The sequence below is a fragment of the Camelina sativa genome, chromosome 19, assembly GCF_030686135.1.
Source record: "Camelina sativa cultivar CO46 ecotype springtype chromosome 19, ASM3068613v1".
Classification (NCBI taxonomy): Eukaryota; Viridiplantae; Streptophyta; class Magnoliopsida; order Brassicales; family Brassicaceae; genus Camelina; species Camelina sativa.
The window spans coordinates 15,444,469-15,460,732 of NC_141898.1; the positions used below are offsets into that span (position 1 = coordinate 15,444,469).

Below are 16,264 nucleotides of genomic sequence, written 5' to 3' on the forward strand. Positions count from 1 at the left end.
GAATGTTTCTTTTTTTCCAATAAAATGTGTAATCAGGGTTTATAATTATCACCCATCCAGCGAATAATATTTATAATATAAAAAATTGTAAGGTTAAAAAAGAATGTTCCGCTGCCGGGGTTTGAACCCGGAACTCATCTAGATGAAGGGGATTATTATCTGTTTCATCCGATCTATGTTTAAACCAATGTGCTACAGCAGATTTTTGAATTATTTATACATACATACATATATATATATATATATATATATATATATATATATATATATATATATTAGAGCTTTGAGAGCCGTAGACATTGCTGCAGCTTTACAAGAGTATTTTTTTCTTTTTCAATAAAACGTGTAATTAGTGTTTACAATTATCACCGGTCCAACGAATAATATGTATAATATGAAGAGTTGTAAGGTTAAAAAAAATGTTCCGCTGCCGGGGTTTGAACCCGGAACTCATCTAGATGAAGAGGATTATTATCCATTTCATCCAATATGTGTTTAAACCAATGTGCTACAGTGGATTTTTGAATAATTTATACATATATACATATATATATAGATATATAAATATATATATATATATATATATTTTTTAGAGCTTTGAGAGCTGTACACATTGCTGCAGCTTTGCAAGAATGTTTCTTTTTTTTCAATAAAATGTGTAATTAGGGTTTATAATTATCACCGATCCAACGAATGATATTTATAATATAAAAAATTGTAAGGTTAAAAAAGAATGTTCCGCTGTCGAGGTTTGAACCCGGAACTCATCTAGATGAAGGGGATTATTATCCGTTTTATCCAATTTGTGTTTAAACCAATGTGCTACAGCGGATTTTTGAATTATTTATACATACATACATATATATATATATATTAGAGCTTTGAGAGCCGTAGACATTGCTGCAGCTTTGCAAGAGTGTTTTTTTCTTTTTCAATAAAACGTGTAATTAGGGTTTACAATTATCACCGGTCCAACGAATAATATGTATAATATAAAGAGTTGTAAGGTTAAAAAACAATGTTCCGATGATGGGGTTTGAACCCAGAACTCATCTAGATGAAGGGGATTGCTATCCATTTCATCCAATCTGTGTTTAAACCAATGTGCTACTGCAGATTCTTGAATAATTTATACATACATATATATATATATGTATATATATATATATATATATATATATTAGAGCTTTGAGAGCCGTACACATTGCTGCAGCTTTGCAAGAGTGTTTCTTTTTTTTCAATAAAATGTGTAATTAGGGTTTATAATTATCACCGATCCAACGAATAATATTTATAATATAAAAAATTGTAAGGTTAAAAAATAATGTTCCACTGCCGGGGTTTGAACCCGGAACTCATCTAGATGAAGGGGATTGCTATCCATTTCATCCAATCTGTGTTTAAACGAATGTGCTACAGTGGATTTTTGAATAATTTGTACATACATATATATATATTTTAGAGCTTTGAGAGCCGTACACATTGCTGCAGCTTTGCAAGAGTGTTTCTTTTTTTTTCAATAAAATGTGTAATTAGGGTTTATAGTTATCACCGATCCAACGAATAATATTTATAATATGAAAAGTTGAAAGGTTAAAAAAAAATGTTCCGCTGCCGGGATTTGAACCCGGAACTCATCTAGATGAAGAGGATTCTTATCCATTTCTTCCAATCTGTGTTTACACCAATGTGCTACAGCGGATTTTTGAATAATTTAAACATAAATACATATATATATATATTAGAGCTTTGAGAGTCGTAGACATTGCTGCAGCTTTGCAAGAGTGTTTTTTTTTCTTTTTCAATAAAACGTGTAATTAGGGTTTACAATTATTACCGGTCCAACGAATAATATGTATAATATAAAGAGTTGTAAGATTAAAAAACAATGTTCCGCTGCTGGAGTTTGAACGCGGACTTCATCTAGATGAAGGGGATTGTTATCCATTTCATCCAATCTGTGTTTAAACTAATGTGCTACAACAGATTTTTAAATAATTTATACATACATACATATATATATATATATATTAGAACTTTGAGAACTGTAAACATTGCTGCAGCTTTGCACGAGTGTTTCTTTTTTTCCAATAAAACGTGTAATCAGGGTTTACAATTATTACCGGTCCAACGAATAATATGTATAATATAAAGAGTTGTAAGATTAAAAAACAATGTTCCGCTGCCGGGGTTTGAACCCGGAATTCATCTAGATTAAGGGGATTATTATCAATTTCATCCAATTTGTGTTTAAACCAATGTGCTACAGCAGATTTTTGAATAATTTATACATATATACATATACATACATACATATATATTTTAGAGCTTTGAGAGCCGTAGACATTGCTGCAGCTTTGCAAGAGTGTTTTTTTCTTTTTCAATAAAACGTGTAATTAGGGTTTACAAGTAATACCGGTCCAACGAATAATATGTATAATATAAAGAGTTTGAAGGTTAAAACACAATGTTCCGCTGCCTGGGTTTGTACCCGGAACTCATCTAAATGAAGGGGATTGCTATCCATTTCATCCAATCTCTGTTTAAACCAATGTGCTACAGCGGATTTTTTAATAATTTATACATAAATACATATATAAATATACATAAATACATATATAAATATATATATATATATATATATATATATATATATTTTGGAGCTTTGAGAGCCGTAAACATTGCTGCAGCTTTGCAAGAGTGTTTCTTTTTTTTTTCCATAAAACATGTAATTAGGGTTTACAATTATCACCGGTCCAACGAATAATATGTATAATATAAAAATTTGTAAGGTTAAAAAAAATGTTCCGCTGTCGGGGTTCGAACCCGGAACTCATTTAGATGAAGGGGAATATTATCCGTTTCATCGAATATGTGTTCAAACCAATGTGCTACTGCAGCTTTTTGAATAATTTATACATACATATATATATATTAGAGCTTTGGGAGCCGTACACATTGCTGCAGCTTTGCAAGAGTGTTTTTTTTTTCAATAAAATATGTAATTAGGTTTATGATTATCACCGATCCAACGAATAATATTAATAATATAAAAAGTATTTAGGTTAAAAAAAAATGTTCCGCCGTCGGGGTCTAGATGACGAGGATTATTATCCATTTCATCCAATTTGTGTTTAAACCAATGTGCTACAGTGGATTTTTGAATAATTTATACATAAATACATATATATATATATATATATATATATATTTTAGAGCTTTGACAGCTGTACACATTGCTGCAGCTTTGCAAGAATGTTTCTTTTTTTCCAATAAAATGTGTAATTTGGGTTTATAATTATCACCGATCCAACGAATAATATTTATAATATAAAGAATTGTCATGTTAAAAAAGAATGTTCCGCTGCGGAGGTTTGAAATTGGAACTCATCTAAATGAAGGGTACTATTATCCGTTTCATCCAGTCTGGGTTCAAACAAATGTGCTACAGCGGATTTTTGAATAATTTATACATACATATATATATATATATATTAGAGCTTTGAGAGCCGTAGACATTGCTGCAGCTTTGCAAGAGTGTTTTTTTCTTTTTCAATAAAACGTGTAATTAGGGTTTACAATTATCACCGGTCCAACGAATAACATGTATAATATAAAGAGTTTTAAGGTTAAAAAACAATGTTCCGCTGCCTGGGTTTGAACCCAGAACTCATCTAGATGAAGGGGATTGCTATCCATTTCATCCAATCTCTGTTTAAACCAATGTGCTACAGCAGATTTTTTAATAATTTGTGCTTCAAGCTTTTACGAGTTCGTAAAATTTATGAACTCCAAAACTAGAGGTGTTGATGGGAAGTAACAAGTTGATTGTATATGAACTTGTTACTATGATTAACCATGCATCAGAAAGATGTGAAGAAGACTCTAAACAGTATGTTAGAGTGTCTTCTTGTGAACTATTACTTATTCATGTAATTTTTATTATTCTGAACTACAACGTTAACAGTCTGTTAGTGTGTCTTCTTCTTCTCGATGTCAATCCTAAATATCCCCAAATTAGATGGCTCTTTAATTTGGTTCTTTTGGGAATCAGCTAGAATGAAAAAGACTCTTTAACCTGCATTAGTGTTTAAGTTCTGTGAGGAATGTACATACAGTATGTGCTATTAAGGTAAGAGTCCAACTATGGTTGTCAGAAATCACCATTAAAATATTTTTGAAGCTCCTAATTACCATAAAACAGAAAAGCATTAGCATATTCTCGTGGCTGGAAGACACACTGCTAATCATGTTGTTTAACTCAATGTCCGAAAACGCCAGAGTAGAGAAAAAATATATATATATATATATATATATATATATATGTATATATATATTAATGCAAGGGAAGAAATTTCTTGAGAGCCTGACCAAAGGGAGAAGTACTATATATGCTCAGTGATCTCAAAACACACAAAAAAATTCTCAAAAAAGATTTTATAGTTTCTAAAGAATTTGAAAGACAGAGAAAGAGATCATCATTCTACAGATTCTTCATTGAGTTCAAAGTCTCTTGTAACAGTGACCTGACGTCCATTGACTCCAGCTCCTCCTCCTCGACATGAAGAATCTACTGTGAACATCTTTGAGCAATTTTAAAACATTTGCCAAACCACCATCCATTACACCCTCGTCTGTCTTCTCCTCAGAGTAAGAATTTGACTTTTGGCCACTGACTCTGAAATATTGGTACTTACTAATCTCTATTAGGTTATCCTTGTGGCGACCGGACCAAATATCACACGTATCATCAGCAATCACCACCCCACGCTCCTCAGCCAAACCAAATCAAGCGTCTTCTCATGAGGAGTTGAGGACTGTCGTCATTTGTAATCACTCTATTACCAAAATAAAGTTTATTCGGATCAATCAGCTCCAACATGGCTTTAGCGTAACTGCGACTACCCATTGTGTAAACAATCATTGTGAACATCTCGCTGGCTTCTATCAAGAAGAAGCGGAGAAAAGGTCGTAGCTTTACCAAGCGATGATCCAAGGGATCATCTCCCATGACTTTGATTTGCCATAGATTTTCCCTCGTTGTTGAACCCGCTACTTGAGTTAGATACATCTCTGCTTTGGAGAGCTGTGAAACTTTTCTAGTGTGGAGAAGCGTGTGGTCCAAGTCAAGAACAAGGTGAAGCTTCTTCTCCTTGAGACAAGATATTGTTTCAAAGGATTTGTTTAACGCCACAGCTTTGTGGCTCACCTGGAAGCCTTCGCGAATATAATTGAATGCTCGGCCTTGGCTTTTGTGCACTGTTGATTTGCAGCGCATGCAGATTCCATGGTAAACGTAGAAGAGGAGGACTCGTTGATATTTAGACTGTTGGCTTCTTGTTCCGACGACTTTTGTTTAACTACGAAGATGATTAATATCAAATATAAAAATGGAAAAAAGAGAGAAACTATGAACATTCTGATGGACAGAAATTAAAGCCCTAGTTTGACTAAATTAAAGCTCTTGTCTTTATAGAGAAACACCGTCACTAGATTATGGGAATATAGGAACTCTGAATCTGACTGACTTGATTATGGAAATATAGGAACTCTGAATCTGACTGACTTGATTATGGAAATATAGGAACTCTGAATCTGACTGGCTTTATTCTAGCAATCGACCATTATTGCCTACTTGCTGCTACGTTTCCTTTTTCGGGAGCTAGCTCTTTGTTATATCTTCGACTCTTCTGCTGGTGAATCTTCCGATCCATCAATCTGGAGGAGATCGTTGAAACAGTGGTAGTTGTAATTGGAGAAACTGGTTCGGGTAAGAGTACTTAGCTCTCTCACATAATTGATCGACATGGCTACAAATAGTCCGGGGTCATCATCGCCCTTACTCAGCCAAGACGTGTGGCAGCGAGCTTAAATTACCTCTTAGAGAGGATGTTGGTTGTATTATACGCTTCGAGGACAGAACTATAGAGAGATCTAGAAGATCACATGATTAAGAACAATATATTCAATATTTGTTATTTAGATAATTTATATATTTGCATTCATTATAGTTTAGGAAACTCTTATACTATGAGAGTCAATATAATATGCAGTATTTGCATTGGTCAAAAACATGGCGAGGATCTTGTTCTTGCAACGAAGATGGTATATTCTATCACTTCAGAGACAGATCAAGTTCTTTTCCCAGCACACATGTATCATAAATACTCTTTCGACACATTGGTCATCATGCAAAAATAATCATCGTTATATAAACAGAGTTATGTCAAATAATTTAAAGTTACACTTACATCTACTCTGCATATTCGTAAGAGTTGAAATGAGACATAGAGAAACACAGCACAAGGCTCGAGTTTTCAGATAGCCATACGAATCATTACCTGAAACAGAGATTGTGAAAAAACTGAATCCTACCTACTACTCACCCACCGCCATGAATGGGATTCCCCTGCCAACAACAACCAGGACCATGATTTTTCAGATAAAATCTCTCAGTGTTGTAGTTATTAAGAGACTGAATAAGCCAAAAAATTTCATACAAGAGAGATCGTTATAAGGAAAACTTACCAGCCACCATGTCTTGAAAAATAATCATTGTCTAGTGAAATAGCAAGCGTGAGGACAACAGCTCTTTCTGACAAAGTCAATGGCCGTTTCACTTCTAGCTCTTCTATCTGTCATGTGTTGCATAAAAAAAGCTCAGTCAATGTCTACTGTTAATGTAAACAACCAAAACCAAAAAATACTAGAGTCCACGACACAGGAGTAAACATACCATTGTCGCAGGGCCGGTTTTGGCAGCAGCATCAGCTTTTCCAAATCGGATCACATACTGCCCAGCATCTGTGAATATCTGTATCATATATACAAGAAAAGGTTTTAGATTTTTATATCTACAATGTGTCTTCTAGTCTTACATAGATTGCACTGAAAACATTTACAAAATTTTACTGTCACCACAATGAACTATATGTGTTACACAATAAACTACACATTTAGAATTTTAGATCTTAAGTATACTTTAGCAACAATAGAAGTACAAAAGTTAAAGAACACAAACCTCAAAGCCAAAACCCCTCCAATCACGATCTATTTGGGCTAACACTTCCCCATCTGCATCCTTCACTGTAAATGTCCAATTCCAGAACCCAGGATTTTCTACCACTGCAAATTGGGTGTTCCTGCAAACATCAAATGTCACAAATTTGGTTCGTTCCAAGATGTTAGTCAGTTTAACGAAGAGCAGAACACGTGTTGATTCTATGAACTGATAAGCTGTGCTCTGTAAGTCTGTGCCATTCTTAATTGCTATACGAGGCAAACACACATGGTTTTGTTCTCCCGAATAACAACGAAAAGATATTTGGATAGGTCAATCAAGCATTCAAGAATACCAATAAGAAAAAATGCTTCGAAACAAAGGTTACCCCAGGTATAAATCATAAATTCTTCTCCATAGATGCCATCGTCGGTGAACTACACCAATTTCCTACAACAGTACCAGACACGGGAATGAGCCCAAATCGAACAGTTAACAACTTAACATTTAGTTACTGCTTTGTAAGGCTTGAAACCCTACACAAGTGTACCTCTCCATCAATCTCAGCATATATTGAACTTGTGATCCACCAGAAAGGTCTGCGCACCTAAATGATGTAGAGGAATTATTTCAGCTCAAACGAAGTAAAGAGTTCTCATGCCGAAAACTTTCGAACAGCAGAATCCAAGAGAACCTCACCCGGAAAAGATCATTACCCAAAGCATCAGTTATGGAAGCAACAAATGGGCGCCGGGTACGAAGAAGCTGCAAATATTTTTGATATCATTGGGAAATGGTTTTAGTTATTTTGGTAGACAGTTGACATATGAAATTTACTGCCAACATGATATCTAATTGACAGGATACAACATCTCTGAGCTAGCAGAAGAATAGAAACAGATCTAGTCTAAGTGCATGGGGATAATTGATAGAGGCGACACAAGCTTTTAGTGAGTAATGTTACATTTTCTATTATGAAGACTCAAACACATGGTTCTTTCAGCAAACTTATCATTCCTTGATAAGTTGCAATTTCAGCACACTTCGTCCAAACATAAAAAGAGGAAAAAAAGACTCGATAACTAGATAATAAAAACGAAATAGCAGATGCAATTGAGGAAAAATTGATAGCTAGCAACAGATGTTCAAATTCCTGGTTCAAACAACAAATCCAAAATTTTCTGCTGGAGAATTTAACGCGTGAGAAAAAAGAGTGAAGCCTCGACAATCAAATTTAAGCCTAGACAATCAATTAGTAAAGAAAGTTCAAGCCTGGCCATTCCTATCCTCATATAAGAACTAGAGTGCAGACAGGCTACCCAAGGATACTCACAATTGGTTAGCAATAGCAATGAATTGTGTTGTAACATGTCAAAACTTAAAACACTGCTCATTGGTGACAGCCAATTTAGGGTATGAACTATTAAGACATAATGATATTAGTTGAGGTATGAAGAAAGAACATTTCAGAGTGAGAATGTAACCTGACGCGCAATTAGATTGCTTTGTTCCCGGATAGACCCCACAGGCTGTCAAGAAAGTGAGGAAAGAGAGATTTGAAATTCGGAAAATTTGATATCAACTCAAGGTCTTATATAATAGTAGTGCCCTTCAGACATAAAACTTCAGTAAGCAAACACCCAAAATTTATGTTATGACTTACTGCCTGAGGATAGCAAACATCTACTACAATATAGCGATTTTCCTGCAATAAGAAGAGAAGATTACACGAGTATATCAGCTACACATGGAGAGAAATCAGATAAAAGGGTAGGAATTTTAAGGGATTTAGAAATCAGCACTGGCAGAAAAAATACCTGTTCAAAACCAAGAACCAAATTTGCCCATTCAATGTCCCTTGTAACCAGCAAATTAGATCGTGCAAGCAGAGTAGCAATTTTGACCTAAAAAGAAAGTGAATAAGATTATGATTTCCAACTCCTGAACTCAGAGAAAACAAGAGTGCAATGAATGAATCTACTGTGGTAAGTTTTCCATACCTGGTTCCATCTATACGAGTTGACAGAGTAAGATTTCATTTGTTCAGTTTTAGACTACACTACTGTCACAAATTAATATGACACCTTAAAAAAGATACTTGAAAATGCTTTTACACCCGCTTAAACCAATAACTCAAATTGCAAGTTACAGGCATTCATACATAGATGAAGATAATCTAAAGCCAAACCTAAAAAGAAACCATTTTTTAACTATATCATGGTTTAATAGCCAAAGGAAAGATAAATGAGTCACCTCCTCAGAAGTTTTAGGCTCGAGAAGACCAGACATAGACTGGCTAACTGGTGGTTGCTGCAGTGTAGGTTCAGAATAATTCCTCCTATGCTTAGAAACTATCCGATATCTCTTTTCCAAAGCCTTTAACTTTCTCTTCTCTAAAACCCATAGCTGAACCAAAAAATTCCGATCCAATTGAGGAACATTATCATTGCCACCGCTGAAGCATCGAAACAGAGAAAATGACACTTGCTCTCGTTCAAAAAACCTTCCTTGAGAACAACAAAGCTGACTACTTCTCCACAAGATTGCATTTCCAGCTCGAGAATGCAAGTTCTTGATCCCATCGACCTACGTAAAACAACAACACCGTCACTTAATCCAATTCAAACAGTAAGATCCAAAGGTTCAATAAACTCAAATTACGATTCAGGACAAAAAAAAACTAAACCCTAATCAATCTCTCTATCTGACGAAAACGCATTCGATTCTATTATCAATGGGTTTACAAGAGAATCGATTGGGGTGAGAAAATTTGAAATTTTTGAGTGGAAGTACCAGGTCAGAGAAGGGAGAGGAACAGGAGACAGCTACCGCCGCCGTAGCATCGCCGCGGAGATGGAAACTTGATCGGAGAAGAGAAGAGAGAGAGCGTCTAGAGAAGCAGAGCATGACTCGGAAGTTTCTAGAAACGTCGGCAAAAAAATATTTTACCGATCAAATTTGACGGCGGCTACTAGGAGGATGAGCAGAAACGGTCGCTTTTGTTCCCCTGTGGGAGCCGAAGTTTTGCTTTTTTTTCTTAACACATAATTATTTTTCTTTTCTTTTTTTTTTAATTTTTTTGACAACACATACTTATTTTTCTTTTATTAGCGTATTTTTGCTAAATTCATCATTTTAATATTTTAAATTAATTTTTATGATTATTATTTTTTTTTAACCTGATCAATGAATGTGTTAAACCTTGTTTTAAAAATCGTTAGGCGCTAGACGCTAGTCGGTCGGAATGGACTTAGCGCCTAGCAAGAAAAAACAAAAATTAATCGGGGATTAGTTTTAGAGTTACTTTATTAACTTAATAATAAAATACAAATATATAGTATTAAATATATGAATAATTCTGTTTATGTTAAAAACTATCAATAAAATATAAACTATAGTATTATCTTTAAAATTACGGTAAATACATAAAAACATAATTTTAAAAGAAAATTTTATGATTTTCAGTAAAATTTTGTACATTAGTTATTGTGAAACATCATAAACTCTTAATTTAAATGTCTAAATAACAAAAATATATATATATGATTTATATTTGGCTTCAAAAATAATCGGTATATACAAAATTAAGCAGAAAGTCATTAATCAAGGTAGAGAGGATGGGTCTAGCGATTTTTTTTTGTTAAGATGCTTTCAATTTAAAATGCAGGATAGCAAATGTTTTACGTGGCCTAAGCCCAATTCGGAAGCCCGATAAGAAAATAAATTACAAACCCATAGTTAAAATAGAACCAAGTGTTGAACTAGTTGTTGAAAATGACCAGACTGTCGGTTGAGAATAACCGCCTCAAACCAGTCTCCATTATTTTTCTGGAGACAGATGAAAAGCCATTCTATGCACCTGAATCACGACAAGAAATTAGGTTTGTGAAGTTGTTTGTATCGCCGTTCCTCTTCCTGAGAACCACAAGTGTAAGAGAGAGAGAGATTGTTCCAAGTTGGTGCCCACCTGATAGATTCCATCTCCTTGGAGGTAAGTAGTCATTTTTCCCAGTTGGCTCCAGTTGTCAGTCCAAAACAAACATGATCTCCCATTACCTGGTTTTATCTTAATCCAATCATAAGCCATTTCCCGAATCTTGAATAACTTTTTGGTTAACCAAGAGTGTTTGCTGTTTGACTTTCTGGTCCAGAAGCTGCTAAGGCTGCCAGAGAGAACGACCCGCCTGAACCACGCCACCCAAACGGAGCCAGATTGAAAGAAGATTAGCCAGATAAGTTTTATCATACATGCAGTATTCCAAGTTTGTAGATCCCTGATCCCTAGGCCACCCTCCTGTTTAGTTAGTGTTACCACCTCCCATGCGACCCTTGCAGAATGATGTCCCTCTGTTGACCCCTTCCATAGGAATGCACTTGACAGAGAGTTAATTGTTCTAATACACTTTTTTGGCTGGACAAATCCAGAACACCAGAAGTTTGATATCCCTGCAATAATTGAGTTCAAAAGTTGGAGACGACCTGCAAAAGAGAGCGATCTAGTTGACCAAGCGTTGAACCGGCTCTTGACACGCTGAATTAATGGCGCACAATCCAACAAGGTGAGCTTCTTTGTGCACAATGGTAGTCCTAAGTATCTGATAGGCAGCTGGCCATGAGCTATTCCCGTAATAGCAGTTATTTGGTCTGTTTCAGGTTGAGAGAGACCAGAGGTGAAAAAACTCGTCTTTGGTATACTAATGGCAAGACCCGAGACTGCTTCAAACTCCTTCAGAACTTGAATTACATTGCGTACAGAGGATGCCTCCCCATCTGTGAATATAAGCAAATCATCTGCAAAACAAAGGTGCGTAAGTTTCATGTCCTTGCATTTGTGGTGATAGCCAATTTTTCCCTCTTCTGCTGCTTTATCCAAGCAAGCTGACAGGCAGTTCATGGCTAGAACAAACAGATAAGGCGAGAGGGGGTCTCCCTGGCGAAGTCCCCGGAGTCCTTTGAAGTAGCCGTGTACATGCCCGTTGAAGCCTACCGAGAAGGAAGGAGTGCAGATGCAAGCTTTGAGCCAGCGCTGGTAAGTCTCCGGTACTTCAATGCCTCTAAGGCAGCTAAAAATAAACTCCCATCTCACCGTATCAAACGCCTTAGCGATATCCACTTTGATGGTTATTCTTTTAGGCCCTTTTTCGTGATGATAGCCATTTACCAGCTCTGCAACTAACAGAGTATTCTCCACTAACAAACGACCTTTAATGAAAGCTGTCTGATTCTTTTGTACCAGGTCAGGGAGAATGGGCTTCAATCTTGCTACTAGCAACTTAGAAACGACCTTGTACAAAGTATTGAGACACGAGATGGGACGAAAATCCGAAATGATAGAGGCTCCAGGAACTTTGGGAATTAGAGCAAGGATATTTGCATTGGTTGCGGAGGGAAGGAAAGAAGAGTGAAAGAATTGGAGGATGCTGGACGTTACTTCGGCACCAAGTTTATCCCAAGATGCTTTGTAGAAGGCTGAGGTAAATCTGTCTGGTCCCGGAGCTTTGTTAGAATTAAGTTTAAACATGGTCCGCCTTATCTCTTCAGGTGTTGGTAACTTTGTCATTGCTTGCTTCAGGTCTGGAGAGCAGCGATAAGCAATCGTATTCTGAATCCAGTCAAGGGGCACAGTCACAGGTTGCAGGACTATTGGTGCAAGCAGCGCCTTGAAGTGGTTTACCGCGAGGGAGCTCATTTCTAGAGGGTCGTCAATCACAGAACCCGAAAGAGAAGTGAAAGAACGGATGGCATTAAACGCATTTCTCATCTGCATTACTCTGTGGAAGTAAGTAGTGTTAAGATCACCCTCCTTTAGCCAGTTTATTCTTGATCTTTGCCTGAAGTACGCCTCTTCAATAGTTCTGAGAAACATCCACTTAGTATGCATTTCCTTCTCTTGTTCATATAGAGCGGGTGATGGAGTTGTCAATGCCTGAACCTGCAAAGATTGCAACAAACGGTTAGTCTCACAAACTCTATTTTGGATATCAGAAATTTTTTCTCTCGCAAGTGTTTTTAACTCTCTTTTAAGTGTTTTTTGTTTTGCGCTCAGTGCGGACAAACAGGGCTCCAGAGGAGATGTACTTCCAATTCGATTCCAAGCAGTTCCAATCAGGGGAAGAAATTTAGGGTGTTTGGTGAGGAAGTTGGAAAATTTGAAGGGTTTGGTGCCTGAGGTGGGAAGGGGTGTATGGAGGTTAATGAGACTGGGGGAGTGGTCAGAGAAATCTGGAGCTAGGAAAGAGACCACACTATCAGGATAGCAGGTGAGCCAGTGGTTGTTTACAAGGACTCTTTCCAGCTTCTTCGCTATCGGATTTGTACTGTTCTTGTTTGTCCAGGTGAACAGAGGCCCTTGGAACCGCAGGTCAAAAACCTCTAACTGCAAAAGACAGTCTCTCAGCTCTAGCATTCGAGAAGTGAAGTGGTTGATGCTCGGGTTAGAGTGCTCTGCGGGGTGTATTATCTGATTAAAATCTCCACAAAGAGCCCAAGGTAAGTTGTCAAGCATCAAGCTTTGATGTAACCGCAAGAGTTCACACCAGAGGTCAGTTCTCTCTTCACTCAAATTCGGTGCATACACAGCCGTGAAGAAGAATCGATGTCCACCTTGTATTGTGATTTCACAGGTGAGGAGATGCTTTGACTGATGAAGGACAGTCACATCTGCCGGGGCTTTCCAGATTAGCACAACGCGTCCATCTTCATCAGAGTTATGATTTGAGACATAATTCCAACCAGGACAGGTTTGAGTCATAACACGGTTCAAGTTTGGTTCCTTAACATGGGTTTCTAAAAGAGCACCAAAAGTAGGCTTATTAATAGCTAGCCAGGATGCAAAAGGTCGATGCTTAGCCGGGTCATTCAGACCTCGAACATTCCAACAAAAATGTTTTATATACATAGGAACAAGTAAGAGGTTAGGAACTATGGGGAACTCCTTCTTTAGCAGAAGGAGTATCTCCAGAGATTATACAAAGAGGCGGGTCAATAACCATATCAGAAGGTAAGCTGGTAGTGTTGTTGGGTTCGGAAGGTGGGGTGTTAGTGGTGTTGACCTCAGGGGTGGGTTCAGGGGGTTGGTTAGAGGGTACGAGGGCATCAAATGGGTTAGAGGTTTTGATAGTTGGGGTTGGCAGAAGAGAGGGAGCAACTTGTGATTGTTTTGTCTGTTTAACGGTTTTGGTTTGTTGTGAAGGGTGGCTTGAATTTTGGTGGCCAGGAATGGTAGGAGCAGAGGAGGAAGGTGGAGAGCAGGAGTCATGGTTTGTTGCAACTAGAGCAGGGTCAGACTTGCCTTTGCCTTTGATCTTAGTAGATACTGCTTCTTTATCTGCGTTTGACTCAATTTCTTTTGTTTCTTTTGCTTTCTTCGTCTGTGTCCATGATGGTGTAACAGCAGGACAGAAGCAAATGACGTGTCCAATCTCTTTGCAATGAGAGCACGTGGGAGGAACCCAAGGGTACTCGACATCAATGGTTATAATTTCACCATTCTCCCGGACCACTTCAACTGACGAAGGCAGCGGTTCATTCAGATTGCGTTCAACTTTAACATGCGCAACAGATAAGCTTACTAGATTCTTCGTAAACTCGTCCATTTCTTTCGGTTCACCCACAAGTCCTGCTACAAAACTAATGCCTTTATGATGCATTAGGTCAAAAGGCATTCCTTTAAGATGTGCCCAGATTGGAATTGCTTCCAGATCAGTATTTTCACCACCTGAGGCATCCCATTGAGTTACCAAGAACATACATTCGCCAATGTACCACATTTTCTTTTCAAGAATCTTGGCTCGCAGATGCTCATTTGGGATCCTCACTAGCATGGAGTTATTAGCATGATTGAGATGAATTTCAAGCTGTTGCCCTCGACCCCAAATATGGCTTAGAGCACTCTGGATGTGTTTGTAAGTTGGCAAGCGGCCTTTGAATCTCCCAATTATGAAGTCTCTGTGAATATCCGCGCCTTCTTGAAACACTGCATCCAGGATAAGGACTCTAGGCTTTCCTTCAGGAGAAATCTCCATTGGGGCTAGTCGCGTAAGTGATCTATCCGCTGCATTTTTTAGCTTTTGCGCTAGAGTTTTGGCTTGGTGAGTAGTTTGGTTTGTCGCAGGTACTTGCTTTGTTGATGCCTCAGCTGGACGCACAACAGTACTGGGGTTTGCGGGGATTGCAATTGGAGAGTGAGCGGAAGTAGCATATGGGAGAGATGGGGGAGATAGTGGGAGAGAGGGAGGGTGAGAGGAGGAGAGGGAGGGAGGGTGAGAATCAGAAATTGAGGTATGGGGGGTTGGAAGGGTAGGAGGATGGAGAGGATGAGAGGAGGGGAGGGAGGGGGGAGGGGTTGGGATGATAGGGTGAGAGGGAGTATTTTGCTGCAAAGAGATTGCACACCCTTGACTCGCTGAGTCCGCCACTTGCACAAGTGAGTTACGTGATGTCGAGAGGCCTTTTATGTAGCGGCGAGCTACCTTCGGCTGAGGTGTGGAGAGTAAACCATCAGTTTGGGAGAATGGTGAAATTTTACTTTCTAGTACTGTAGCATTTTCAGATCTAGGGTTGTGACCCAAATTTTTTTAATAAGAGTTGAGGATATCTTGAGCTTGGGGATTAACCACCACAGGAGTGGATTTGTGATGAACAGGAAGTGCTAGAATCACTCGCTCAGGCTCCAAGTAAGCAGTTTGAGCTGAGGACTGGAATGCATAGTTGGGAGAGATAGGGGAGAGAGGGGGGAAATCAGAAAGGGAAGGAAGGGAGGGGAGAGGGCTTTGGTCTGAGGGTCCGGAGGGAAAGGAGGGGGGCGATTGGTGCTGCCTTCAACCAAGGTTGAAGGAGGAATTAGAGAGGAAGTACGGTCCGAAGGGAACCAGCAGTTCGCCATTTTTGGGTCTAGCGATTTTGCTTGATGTAATCGGTGCTAGACGGAGATTCTTAAAACGGGGGTGCTAGGCGATTTATATATTTTACCAAATTGTTTGAATATCATTTCAACAGATGATGATGCTCACAAAATTCAACTGTTCATTATACGTTTAGAGAAACATGATTCTCAACCCGACTGAGCGCTCTTTAGAGAAACATTAAATTCTCAACCTGACCAGAGAAGATATCTAGAGACTGTAGACCTCACGTGAAAACTAACCTCGGATCTCAGGCAAGAAAGTGCTCTCTAGTATAATGTACAACACACCAAACCAACAATGAATATATCAAGAGATTCAGGAGGACAATCTTTATCACTCTCCAAGAATTCCCATTGTC

The 16,264-nt window shown here is 37.9% G+C and overlaps 2 protein-coding genes and 1 pseudogene across 2 annotated transcripts; all 3 read right to left on the reverse strand.

The window, feature by feature from the left end:
- Positions 1–5,714, reverse strand: part of LOC104767893 (RNA polymerase II C-terminal domain phosphatase-like 5) — a 9,045-nt pseudogene extending 3,331 nt beyond the window's left edge.
- Positions 5,715–6,187: 473 nt separating this feature from the next.
- Positions 6,188–10,095, reverse strand: LOC104766530 (altered inheritance rate of mitochondria protein 25). Its single transcript, XM_010490437.3, has 12 exons — positions 9,794–10,095; positions 9,254–9,586; positions 8,818–8,904; positions 8,664–8,705; positions 8,485–8,529; positions 7,700–7,765; positions 7,551–7,607; positions 7,389–7,450; positions 7,022–7,142; positions 6,737–6,814; positions 6,529–6,635; positions 6,188–6,409 (listed from the first exon to the last, which is right to left on the reverse strand). Exons 1-12 carry the CDS (start codon positions 9,905–9,907, stop codon positions 6,379–6,381), a joined length of 1,143 nt encoding a protein of 380 aa, XP_010488739.1. The 5' UTR covers positions 9,908–10,095; the 3' UTR covers positions 6,188–6,378.
- Positions 10,096–10,877: 782 nt separating this feature from the next.
- LOC147920616 (uncharacterized) lies at positions 10,878–15,024 on the reverse strand. The gene is made up of 3 exons (XM_087501164.1): positions 13,923–15,024; positions 13,242–13,786; positions 10,878–12,932 (listed from the first exon to the last, which is right to left on the reverse strand). Exons 1-3 carry the CDS (start codon positions 15,022–15,024, stop codon positions 10,878–10,880), a joined length of 3,702 nt encoding a protein of 1,233 aa, XP_087357290.1.
- Between the last annotated feature and the right edge of the window lie 1,240 nt (positions 15,025–16,264).